The following is a 13368-nucleotide window of genomic DNA, read 5'->3' on the forward strand; positions in this document are numbered from 1 at the left end:
AATAGAAAATTATTTGTTGATGATAACATGTATGGTTATGTCCTTGATAGAGCCACTAAACAATGTTTACTGGATGGATAATCTCATTTTGTATACTGTATTGATGTACAGTGAATGACCGTAAATAAATAAATAAATAGATTTAAAAAGAACAGAGAAAAAAATTGTTTTATGAATTATTCAAATTGTATAAATAAGGTCAAGCAGTGAGTTTTAGATTTGAATATTCATCTTGTGGGTGCCCCACATTTTACTAAGAAATAAAAACGTTTTAGAGTTTTCACCTTGCAAATTATTAGTGATTTGGAAGAATAGTTTTTATACAAACAGTAAAGTGACAGCCGGCCAAGAAGCTACTAACGCTCAGAGATTGTAACCCTGGGTTGAATGAGTCGTATGTGGGGTTAATAGGTGTGGGCAGTAGGTTGTTTCTCTGTGCTGAGTCTGGTATTTTATATTCGAGAAAGTACTTTGGCTTAGCTACTTTCACAGGGTGTAGAATGGAGGGGTGGAGTGTTCACCAGCTGGAAAAGTAGAGAAGTCCATGGCAAGTTTTTGCTGAATTTCTCAAATAGAATCAATGATATAGTGTCTTTTCTTGAGCTCCGGTGTTTGAAAATATTAATTTTGGAAATAAATGTTTACTTTAATACAGTAATGCTGGTAGAGTCATTGCATTTAAATTATGTCAACAGTCTTGATAGTGTATATTTCCAGTTCTAGTTACATTCCTGAGCCATCAGCTAACTTTGTGGGGAAAACAAACTTTAAGAGCATAGTGTCCTTTGGCGTTCCTGCCTTTCTGGTGGGCCTCTTTTGAGACTTGTGCTGCAAAAGCAGTGCTGTTCTAGTTAAAAGGGGGAGAAGTGAGGCAGGTGGTGTGGTGGTTAAGGCGTTGTATTCCTACATGGCCAACCACGGTTAGAGTCCTAGACCTGGTGGCTTATTTTCTCACTCCCCTCCCCTGGTCTCTCTGGCCACCTTAAAAATAAAGATGGATGAAATGAAATAAAATAATTCTTTAAAGAAAAAAAGGGGGGTGGGGGGTGGGGAGTAAAGCTGGGCTGTGAGGATCCCTCCACGTGGTACCATTGCTTTGACCCAAGGCACTGAGAATTTGAAAATCACAGTTCCTTTCTGTCTGTCATACTTACTCTTGATCTGTTGACCTTAAGGTTTACCCAGAGTTTTGCAGAAACTTATATTCCATTTCATTTTTTAAACATATTTAAATTAATACCCATGGTATCACTATTTTTGATCATCTTTTCCCTTGCCAAAATCTAGTATCAGATAGATGGCTAGAAGGTAAAAATCTTCAGTAACAGCTGTTTCATATTGTGTTCTGTTGATTTTTCATATTATAAAATTTAATTAAATGAGTGTTTTCTGTTTTAGCCTTTTTATTTTGCACATGTGCTCATGTGCTGGCCAGAGAGAGACACGCAGAGAGGGAGAGGAGACAACACCCTCCAGGGAGATTGGAGGGTCTAATCCCCTCTTCTCCATCTCTTCCACCTTTTGGGATTTGGGGCATGCATGCACATATACATGTGGCATGATTCTCAAGCTGTTGGGCTGAGGATTAACACCATGATGTTAGCCATGTAGGATCTGGCTGCCTTTACCGCCAGGCCATGGAGATGGTCCTGTGTCAGCTTTTAAAAAGCGTTTATTTTACTAAAGATAGCGAACATGTGCACATGCACAAGAGAGACAAGAAGAGAGAGAGGGACAAGTGCCTCCAACAGGGTCTCATCAAGCTGTGACCTTCCCCCAGCTCTTCAGCTCGTCAGTATCATGGGCATGTGCATGCACTGGGCATATTTCAGGACCACTGGGCTGGGGGTCCAAACCTACAGTTGGCCATGGCTTCCAGCACTGTTCTCTGATATTCTACTGATGGCGCCACCAAGGCTGGGCCTGTTTTAGGTTTTTTTTTTTAATTTATTTTTTTTTTTAAGAGAGATTTTTGCTATAGGGCACGTGCACTCACCAGAGACACAGGGAGAGACAGAGAGAAAGTGAGAAATCACCCTCCCAGGGAGGATGGCCCTGTTGCAATCCGTTCTCCTCCATTCTCCTCTTGGGATTTTGGGCACTCATGCACACGTGCCTGGTGTGAGTTTCAAGCCTCTGGACCGACCGCAGTTGACTATGTGCAAATCCAGTGACATAATTATTATAACCATAATGCCATCTGCTGGTTCCTGTTCAGCTTTTAATACCCTCCTTAGTAACCTAGACAATAACATTAAATTTTCTTAGCTACTTTTTCCTTATGATATTAGAATTTGTATAACAAGAAGGGATTGCAGCATGACTATGCCTCATTGAAGGATACTTTCTTTCTCTCTCTGTCCCTCTCTCTCTCAGGAGCACAGGCAAACTTTGGAAATTTGCTGTGACACCACCACTTTGGCTTTTAAAACAAATGTATAGACATATGGAGAAAGCCATAGTTGTAGTTTAATATTATGCTAGTAAATATGCTGTAGTAATCAAAAGTAATTTCCATAGGGTCGTGAATCTGGCACTATTCAGAGATACAGTCTTCCTAATGTTGGTTTGATTCAAAAATATTCCCTTAATTGTCGCGCCTACCAGTTATCCTTGAACTGCAACTCTAGGTAAGTCTGAAAACCTTCTATATTACAGACTTATTCTCTTTCATATAACAGAAGTATCAGTTGGGATTTTTTGATGAATGTAATAAATATAAAGACAAATGTGTGTGTTTGTCTTCAAGTTCAGTATGATTGTACCATGTTGCATTTGATTTAAATGTCCTTCTTTAACTGACCATTAGAAATTATTTTTTTATTAACATATAAAATTGTGCCATTTTGTGTGGGTACAATGTGACTTTTCAGTAGGCATATGAGAATTCTAGTACAGTTTTTTTTACCCTGAAAGCTTAAGAATACTGAAACTATATTATATTTTATATTAGTTGGATTAATCTCTTTGGATATGTTTTCCAAAGAAGGAAGCAAAATGGAAAGTAGTCCATATCTTCTATCAGATTTAGGGAAAAAAAATTTAGAAGCTACATTCCATATTTCTGATAAACGGATTTTGAAGAATGATTGTAGGTAATTATATTTGATCACTGGTAGTAATTTTGTAATACTTTCCCTTCTCTCCAACTGCGGCATATTTAGTCGGCTTGCTATCATAGATATATCAGGAGTTCTGACTTTCTTTGACTTGGATGCGCGGATGACAGACAGTACAGGACAGCAAGTAATCGGAGAGTTGTTAAGATTGGAGCGGAAAGATGTCTGGAATATGAAGTGGGCCAAGGATAATCCTGACTTATTTGCCATGATGGAGAAGACAAGAATGTATGTTTTCAGAAACTTGGATCCCGAGGTAAGCGCAAGAAACGAGTGTTAACAGTCTATAAATAATGAGCCAAGTATCAGAACTTGGCTGTGTCACTTTTGTTTCTTTAAGAGGTGTGCTGGTGTTGATTGTCTGAAAATTTGAAACTAAATAGAAACATTTCAGTGGAAATGTTTGCTCTCAAGTAGGAGGAATAGTTATCTTTTAAATCTTCTCTTCTTTTTCTGAAAGATACTTCCTAGGCATTTACTTGTTTTTAAGTGATAGAACCAAAGTGGTCACTATACAGTCCCTTTTTTACCTTGTCAAAGTTAAAAAATAAAAATAAAAAACCTGTGGCATATATCTGCTATGGAATATTCTTCAGCCATAAGAAACAATGAGACCTTATTCTTTGATTCAAAGTGGATGAATAAAGAGGACTCAGGGCTAAGCAAAGTGAACCAGACGTTGAAAGCTGCACACTGTATCTTCACTCAGGATGTACTGAGTTCTGCACTCTACAGCAGAAATGGAAAGATATGAAGATATGATAGTGGGGAGGGAAAGTGTAGGTACCAGACTAAGGGAGCGGAGTGGGTGGTGGAGAGTGGGTGGTGGAGGGTGGGAGTGAGGACCAAAGGGCAGAAACATTTAACAGACAGAACAATGTAATGTTCTTTGTTGAAAAAAAAAGTTCTGTAAAAAATTTAATAAAATAAGAGCTAAATCTGTATGGGGGGGAGAGAATCAGTATAATTTTCCAAAATTTCTTTAAGCAACCTAATAAAAAAAAAAGTAGGTTTTTTTTTTTTTTTTTTGAGAGGCTTTTGCTATAGGGTGCGTGTGCTCGACAGAAAGACAGAGAGACAGAAAGCGAGAAATCACCATCCCCCCGGGGGGGGAGGATGGCCACACCACAATCTCTTCTCCATTCTTTTCTCAGGATCTTGGGCACACACATACACATGCCCGGTGTGAGTTAAAGCCACCAGTTCTGGGACACGAACCCGGTCGACTACATGGAGTCCAGCCACGTAATCATTACACTATCTGCTGGTTCCCCCAAAAATGTAGTTTTGTAATTGCCTTGTCTCTCTTATTCTCTTCTACCTACCTACTTTTTTCAGGGCTTGCCTTCTTTTAGTTATATTTACAATATCAGCTACTAATCCTTGTTCTTTCTTCACCCAGATATTCTTACTAATATACAAGTGTGGACTGTGGTTAATGATCTCTCTCCTATGAGTCAGGAAGCCCCCTTCTTGTTCATTTTTAAGGCTACATTTGGATTTTCTACTTGTGGCTCACATCACCTGATTTTTAAAAAAAAAAATTATTTAATTAAATTAATTTATTATTATTATTATTATTTAAAATTTGCTATAGGGCATGTGTACTCACTAGAGAGAGACAGAGAAAGAGGGAGAGAAAGTGAGAAAGCAAGCTGCCAGGTCTGGGACTCAAACCATAGTTGGCCATGTGGGAGTTGTCCAGTGCCTTAACCACCATAGCACCCCCTAGCCTCAACATATTGCCTAATTTTTACACTGGATTTTCCTGCCACTTAGTCTACTCTGCACCAACTGCTAGCTGTTATGTTTAGGAAATACAAAATAATTTGAATAGTAGCCTAGTCAAAAGATCATTAAGAAGATAAATCTTTTGGTAAAGGGTTTTTAGTTTGGAAATTTCCATACTCCTGCTGTACTCTATTAGTGTAAATAACACATGAATAATGAATGCTTCGTATCGTTAATTTCTATTTGTTTGCACTTGTAGCTTCCTTCATGGTAAGAAATTTTATGCTTGGGCCTTGGAACTGCCAAAGCTCTTCTGTAGTAATTTTTTAGTGGTGAACTGCTTGTCCCTTTAATGTCCTAAATCATTTTCACATTTCCCCATTTGAGCCTACGCAGGATGACTGGCTGGCAAATGACCTGATGTGATGCTCTCAGAGGCTCTGCGAAAGCTTATAGGGGCTTCAGGATCTTTGTCATTCTTGGACCCTGAGGAACGGTTCAAAGGAAAGGCTCTCAGGGCTACTGTATTGACCTTTACCAAAAACTTATTAGGGAACCATGAGATAACCTTGAGGATGGAGTAGAATTCTTATTGGATGTTAGAGTCCTTTTTCTATCCTTGGCTCTGTTCTAAGTCAGAAATCATGTGTCTGGAGAAGTGAGAGTATTTGTTGTATCTGGCTGCTCAAATGTGTGTGTAGCACACCTGATCAGTCTAGTACTAAGTGAAATCTCTGCCTGGTGGCAAGTGTTTCTTAAGTACTTTTAACAGAACAGCCTTTTTTTAAAAAAAATATTTTTTTATTTGAGTTTGTTTTCTGGCTTGGCATGTAGTTTAACTTCTATTAGATTTAGAGCGAGGTCGATTTTTTTACAACCTTACCACTGTCTGAGTTTCTTTGCAATTGATGCTGCTCTGTCCTTTCTATTCATGTTCTCTTCATCTGCTGTGGCCCCTATTTGTTTACTTACTCTACTATTTGTTCCTCCAGTTGCTTATTGATTATATAAAAACATACTTTAAAAACAATTTACTGGATCTGCACAGCTACTGAATAAATAGTGTGTTCTTTCAGAACATAGTATTCTGTATAATTATTCAGTAGATGAACTACTGTTGACAATAACAAAATATATTTGTCCATTTGAGTGCAATAATCAATTCTAGAATCATACCTTTTTTCAAAAGAATTATTTATTTACTTTTATTTATTTATTCATTTATTTTAATTTTTTTTTTTGGAGAGATTTTTGCTATAGGGCACGTGCGCTCGCCAGACAGACAGAGAGAGACAGAGAGACAGAAAGCAGGAAATCACCCCCCAGGGGAGATGGCCACGCCGCAATCCCTTCTCCTCCATTCTCCTCTCGGGATCTTGGGCACGCACGCACACGCGTCTGGTGTGAGTTTAAGCCACCAGGTCCGGGACTTGAACCGCGGTCGACTACATGGGAGTTCAGCGACATAGCCATTACGCTAACTGCTGTTCCCTATAGTGCACATATTCTTTTTTTTTGAGTTTTTTTGCTATAGGGGTCATGTGCTCTCCAGACAGACAGAGAGAGACATAGAGACATAGCCATTACACTAACTGCTGATCCCTCATTTATTTTAATTTGATTAGAGAGGGACACAGAGAGAAAGAGAGGAAAAGTGAGAAAGCAAGGCACCAAGTCCAGGACTCAAACTGGTCAGCCATGTGGGAGTGTCCAGCACCTTAACCACTACACCACCTGCTGACCCCCCGATATTCATACTTTTTTTAAAAAAATGTACTAGGGAGTGTGTGCATTCATTGGAGGGAGGGAGAGAGAGAGAAAGCACCCCTCCATGGGGGATTATAATTATTTGTTTCCATTACTTACTATATTATTATAAACATTATTATGAATCATGGACCCCAAATAGAATTTTTAGAAAGTATTTATTTTATTTATATTATTTCAAATTTGACCAGAGAGAGACACACCGAGAGAGAAAGGGAAAATGAGAAAGCAAGCTGCCAGGTCTGGGACTCAAACCATGGTCAGCTGTGTGGGAGTCCAGTACCTTAACCACCACTCTACCTGGCAGCCCTAAGAATTTTTTTTAATCACTAGGGGTGTACTTACAAGAAAGAAAGCAGCGGAAGCACCCACAGTGAGGTGTAGTCATGCTCTTCTCCATTTCTTCATCCTATTGGGATTTCGGGCACACATGAATAGTCTCAATGTTTATCAAGCTCCCAGGGCTAGGATTCAAACCATGGCTGGCCATGTGGGATCCAGCTCCTTTAACCACTGAGCTTCAGAGATGGCCCTCGAAATTTTAAACTAATGAGAAAAAAATTAATTTTAAAGGATAACATGAACATGATTTTTTAAGTGTTATGCTAATTATTATTAGGGTCCATACTACTATGAGCTAGTTAATCAGCATAATGTACTTTTTGGAGTGAGCTTTTGTTAACTTAGTGGATGCAAGTTTCATGTTTCAAATAGTATACTTGATAATTTTGACTTTTTTGCTTGACTTTTCATCAGACTTGATTCTTGGCTGACCCAAGAATTAGTACTTGGAGTAAGAGAGATGTCAGTTCTACATTTTCTTGTTTGCTTGTGCTTGCATTGTCAATATTACCTTTAGTTAACAGATTCTTTGCAAGAAGCTCTAAGCTACACTTGTCCAATTTTTGAGGATTAGCTAAAATTAAATAATATAGTTCCTAAGTCCACTTAATTAGGAATATACAAATTTGAATATGTTGCATATTCTAACATTGAATGGATACATAAAGGCACTTCAAGATACCAGTTATAGTGCACATATTCTTTATTTTTTTGGGGGGGAGAGAGGCTTTTGCTATAGGATGCGTGCGCTCGCCAGACAGACAGAGAGACATAGAGACAGAAAGCGAGAAATCCCCCCCCCCCCAGGGAAGATGGCCACGCCGCAATCCCTTCTCCTCCATTCTCCTCTCGGGATCTTGGGCACCCACGCACACGCACCCGGCATGAGTTTTAAGCCACCGGGTCCGGGACGCGAACCGTGGTCGACTACGTGGGAGGTCAGTGACATCGCCATTACGCTAACTGCTGGTCCCTATTGTGCACATATTTTTTTTTTTTTTTTTTGAGGTTTTTCGCTATAGGGGGCGTGTGCTCTCCAGACAGACAGAGAGAGACATAGAGAGCGACATAGCCATTACGCTAACTGCTGGTCCCTATTGTGCACATATTTTTTTTTTTTTTTTTTGAGGTTTTTCGCTATAGGGGGCGTGTGCTCTCCAGACAGACAGAGAGAGACATAGAGAGCGACATAGCCATTACGCTAACTGCTGGGCCCATAACTGACTCTTTTTGTTGTTGTTGTTGTTAGATTTTTTTTGCTATAGTGTGCACGTGCTCACCAGAGAAGGACAGATAGAGGCAGAGAGAGAAAGTGAGAAATCACCCATGAGGGGAGATATACCACACTGCAATCCCTTCTCTTCTACTCTCCTCTCTGAACTTTGGGCACATACACACAGGCGTTTGTCTAGAGTGGTTTTCAAGCCGCTAGCTCTGGAACTAGAATTGTGGTCTACCATGTGAGAATCCAGCAACTTAATCACCATACCATCTGCCGGCCCCCGTGACCTTATCTTTGGACCATCTTTGTTGTATTATTTAGTCAGGAATAAAAATTTTCTAATAATGTATTTGACTTCCATTTTGTATCAAAATAATCAAAGTGTATAAAAGATCCCTACAAAATTTCTTTTAAAAATAATTACTTACTTAATTTTATTTATTTATATTATTTTTTAATTTGACCAGGAAGAGATAGAGAGAGAAAGAGGGAAAGTGAGAAAGCAAGTCACCACCCGGTCCAGGACTTGAATCATGGTTGCACATGTAGAGGTCTGTCTCCTTAACCACCATGCCACCTGCTGGCCCCAAAGATCCTTAAAATTTCTAAGAAATATTTTGTTACACAAGCATTCTTTCTGATTTAAATTATTCTAATTTCTTTTTTCTTTTTTTGGAGAGGTTTTTGCTATAGGGCACGTGCGCTTGCCAGAAAGACAGAGAGAGGCAGAGAGACAGAAAGCAAGAAATCACCCCTCAGGGGGGATGGCCACGCCGCAATCCCTTCTCCTCCATTCTCCTCTCAGGATCTTGGGCATGCACGTACACACACCCAGTGTGAATTTAAGCCACCGGGTCCAGGACTGAACCACGTCAACTACATGGGAATTCGGTGACATAGCCATTACACCAACTGCTAGTCCCAAGTTCTATTTTTTTTTTCTTGCCAGAGGGGTACATATGTGTGCTTGAGAAAGAGAGAGAATGAGCGGAAGGGAGAGAGAAAGAGAAAACACCTTCCAATTATGTCATCAGGAATGTACAACATACTCTCGGCATATTTATCAGGCTCACAGGGCCTGTGCTTGAACCCTAGTTAACCATGTGGAATCCAGCCTCCTCTGTACAAGCAGTCAATCATTGTGCTATGAGGCCACCCTGCTATAGGTATTTGTTGCACAATCATATCATTTGCCTTTATGCAGTATACTTTTCTTTTTTTGAGAGGTTTTCGCTATAGGGCGCGTGCGCTCGCCAGACAGACAGAGAGAGACAGAAAGCGAGAAATCACCCCCCAGGGAGGATGGTCATGCCGCAATCCCTTCTCCTCCATTCTCCTCTTGGGATCTTGGGCACGCACATACACGCGCCTGGCGTGAGTTTTAAGCCACCGGGTCCAGGACGCAAACCGCGGTTGACTACGTGGGAGTCCAGCGACATAGCCATTATGCTAACTGCTGGTTCCACAATATATTTTTTTTAAGGAAATAAAGGGATTTTATAGAATTTTCTCATATAATTTAACTATTTTAATCAACAATTTCCATTCTTTAAAAGAGAAAGGAAGTATGCATTTTCAAACCTAATGAATACTGGGACAGCTGGTGGTGTGGTGGCTAAGGCGCTGGACCCCACATGGCCAACCAGGTCCCAGAACTGCAACGTGCCTTCTCACTTGCCCTCTCACTGTCTCTCTCTAGTGAGTATAAAAAATGAATAATAATAATAAAATTCAATAAACAAAAACCCAATGGATACCTAGACTGTGTATATAAGTATTCTTTAAGCTTTATTCTTTTTTTTTTTTGAGAGGTTTTTGCTATAGGGTGCGTGCGCTTGCCAGACAGACAGAGAGAGACAGAGAGACAGAAAGCGAGAAATCACCCCCCAGTGGGGATGGCCATGCCGCAGTCCCTTTTCCTCCATTCTCCTCTCGGGATCTTGGGCATGCATGCACACGCACCCGGCGTGAGTTTAAGCCACCGAGTCTGGGACTCGAACTGCGGTTGACTACGTGGGAGTCCAGCGACATAGCCATTACGCTAACTGCTGGTCCCTTTAAGCTTTATTCTTAAACTTAGACATACCAAACTCAAACTACATATGATTCAATTTTACCACTTAATCTTTTTCATCTTTTGGGTATTTTCTTTTTCTTTTAATTTATTATTTTTTTGGGTGAGAGGTTTTTGCTGTAAGGTGCATGCGCTCGCCAGGAAGACAGAGAGAGACAGAAAGTGAGAAATTACCCCCCAGGGAGGATGGCCACACTGCAATCCCTTCTTCTCCATTCTCCTCTCATGAACTTGGGCACGCACGCACACGCCCAGCATTAATTTAAGCCACTGAGTCCAGGACTCAAACCACAGTCAACTACATGGGACGTAGCCATTATACTATATGCTGGTTCCTTTCTTTTAATTTTTATAGTTTTTATCATATGTGAAGGAGTAACTTTTGGAGTTATGAATCTGATATGTTACTTCATTTGGATTCTGATTACTTTTTACTTTATTATGACATAAATATATGCACATATGTTTTAAGTTGTATTCTGATGTTATTTCTATTACCAGACGCCATCATTTTGTTGTTTTGACAGTACTCTTGAAGGTATTAAGTATATTGGCCACCATTCATTTTTGTTTATATAATATTAGTGCCTTTTTTTTCTACTAAGGATTTAAGACAGCCACTTTATATTATAATATGCATATTGTAACGTGCACATTGTATAATTTATTTCTGCAAAACTGTGTAACACTAGGATAAGAGACAGACATACAATAGCCTCATATGTTTACAGATTGGCAAATACATTCTTCCTATGTAGGAACCACCTCAAGAATGCTCTCTGGATCATGTTACAGAGGACAGATTTTACACTATGGGATAGCATTTCTTTGATCAATGTAGTTAGGTACGAATATCGGGTTTTACAATTTTACTGAAGATTGCATTTAGCATCGAATTACATGAATTAGAATTATCAGGCTATAAAAAGCATTTTTGTATTAATTGAGAAAATTTGGACAGAATATTAGGTGCTATTAGGAAATTAATACTCATTATGAAAAGTGTGTAGTAATATAGCCATGTAAGAGAATGTCCTTTTAAAGATGCGCACTGAAGTGTTTGGGGTGGTGTCACGATGTCTGTAATTTACCTTATCTACTTTTTAATACTTCAGCCAAAAAATCAATTGAAATATATTTAGAGCTTATTTTGTTTGTTTTAGATAGAGTATATGCATTCACCAGAGAGAAAGAGAGACAGAAAGCAAGAAATCATCCCCTGGGAGGATGGCCATGCCACAGTCCCTTCTCCATTCTCCTCTTGGACTCACATGCACACGTGGCCGACCTGAGTTTGAAGCCACCAGGTCTGGGACTCGAACCATGGTCTGCTATGGAGCAGAAAGATGTCTGGAATATGAAGTGGACCAAGGATAATCCTGATTTATTTGCCATGATGGAGAAGACAAGAATGTATAAGATGTAACCGTTATGCCATCTGCTAGTCCCAAAAATTGTTATGAATTACTTAGGTGATGGATATATGGGTATTAATGACATTTTCTCTACTTTTCTGTCTGTTTGAAAATTTTGATGACAAAATTTAAAATTGTGATTTATTAAAGGAAGGGAAATTTTGCATATTGAAATATAACATTTGTTTTTGTCCTTTGAGGAGCCCATTGAGACCTCTGGATATATCTGTCACTTTGAGGATTTAGAAATTAAATCTGTTCTCTTGGATGATATATTAAAGGTAATTCTTAAAAAAAAAAAAAGTTACATTTCTGTTGCTAGCTTGACTAGTTCAGTTTGGGTTGAGTGTAGCCCCAGAAATAAAATATATGTTGGGTTCAATTCTGTTCTATTATTTGTACTATGTGTTAGCAGATGCAGATCCAACCCTGTTCTATTACTTGTATAATGTGTAAGCGAGTGTTTCACTTTCCTTTCCTGTAAGATGATAAAAATGTATGAGCCTCAGTATTAATTTTGATGAATTGTGAATAATAATATTACCTGTCTCATCAGATTGTTGTTTGATAATATGCAAAAAGCACTTGGTACAGTGCTCAGGCCAACTAGGAGCTCAACAAATGGTCACTAATTATTGTTGTTATAGCCATTGTAAAATGAAGAGGTGCAAAAGAAAGATTTAATAATTTACTTTAGCCTTTTCCCAGTTCTAGCATACCTGAGTAACTTTTTGTTTGAAGATATACTGCCTTCACATTTCCCCCCGAGTTTTAAAAGAATCTGTTTCCAGTTCTTGGCCGTCTTTTGACATTGGCCTTCACAGACCATCTGTTAAGAATTTTTTCTTTAAGATTATACTGAGAGCAGTTTCATCCTCACTCTGTCCAAAGCATTTACATTTTCTACATACCAATTATATTTTTTTGGATCTGGAGTAGTAGGTTTCAGATTTAAAATTTCCAGAGTTAGTTGGAATTTGGAGCATGTTTTCCTATTTGGCTTGATATATGAATTGTAGCTCCTCCCCCTTGTTAATTGCAGCCCTTTTATTGTGAAGCAGTTTTATTTTCTGTGTCCTAAGTACCCTGCAGCGGCCGAATGAGCCTCCATCCAAAGTCTGGCTTGAGTGCTAAGACCGATGGTATCATTCACATGCCAAGAGAGGGTGTAAGAAGGCTTACTGAATACATTATGAGGCTTTGTGGGTAGAGAAGGGTGAGTTCCCAAGATGGTCTGGAAATGGGTTGAGAGAACAGAGAAAGGACTCTGGCTTGAGATTTTCTTTGTAGTTAGGGGGTGCATCTGGGGCGACTATTCCCATGGAACCGCATGTTCCTGTGGTTTGTAATTCTTGCAGGCCCCAAAAGAGGGAGCACCTAAGCTTTTTTATTAGCTTGCCCGCCTGAGACAGAGGGGAAGAGGAGTAAGGCCTTGCCTGTTGGCAGTCAGGCATCAGAAATGGAGACTGAAACTTCATTAAAATTTAGGATCGACCTCCAGATTTGACCATTTGGTTCTTCTCTATGTAGACAGGACTTCTGGAAAGAGTACAGAAAAAAGATCTTATCCTTGCTTAAGGTATATGACGTGTAAAACAAATGAACTTGTTTCACTGCCTATTTAAGTTGAATACAGTAATACCACAGAATATCTATTTCCCCTTTTCCTTACATGTAAAGGAAGTTAAATCTATTCAC

The 13368-nt window shown here is 39.2% G+C and overlaps 1 protein-coding gene across 1 annotated transcript in view; it reads left to right on the plus strand.

Annotated features, from left to right (window-relative positions):
* WDR35 (WD repeat domain 35) overlaps positions 1-13368 on the plus strand; it is a 101433-nt gene that overhangs the window by 60735 nt on the left and 27330 nt on the right. The window contains 3 exon segments of the mRNA XM_014583870.2: positions 2521-2630; positions 3165-3375; positions 11871-11951. Coding sequence (XP_014439356.1) covers positions 2521-2630; positions 3165-3375; positions 11871-11951 — 402 coding nt within the window.

The sequence above is a fragment of the Tupaia chinensis genome, unplaced genomic scaffold, assembly GCF_000334495.1.
Source record: "Tupaia chinensis unplaced genomic scaffold, TupChi_1.0 Scaffold144952_1, whole genome shotgun sequence".
In the NCBI taxonomy this organism is placed as follows: Eukaryota; Metazoa; Chordata; class Mammalia; order Scandentia; family Tupaiidae; genus Tupaia; species Tupaia belangeri.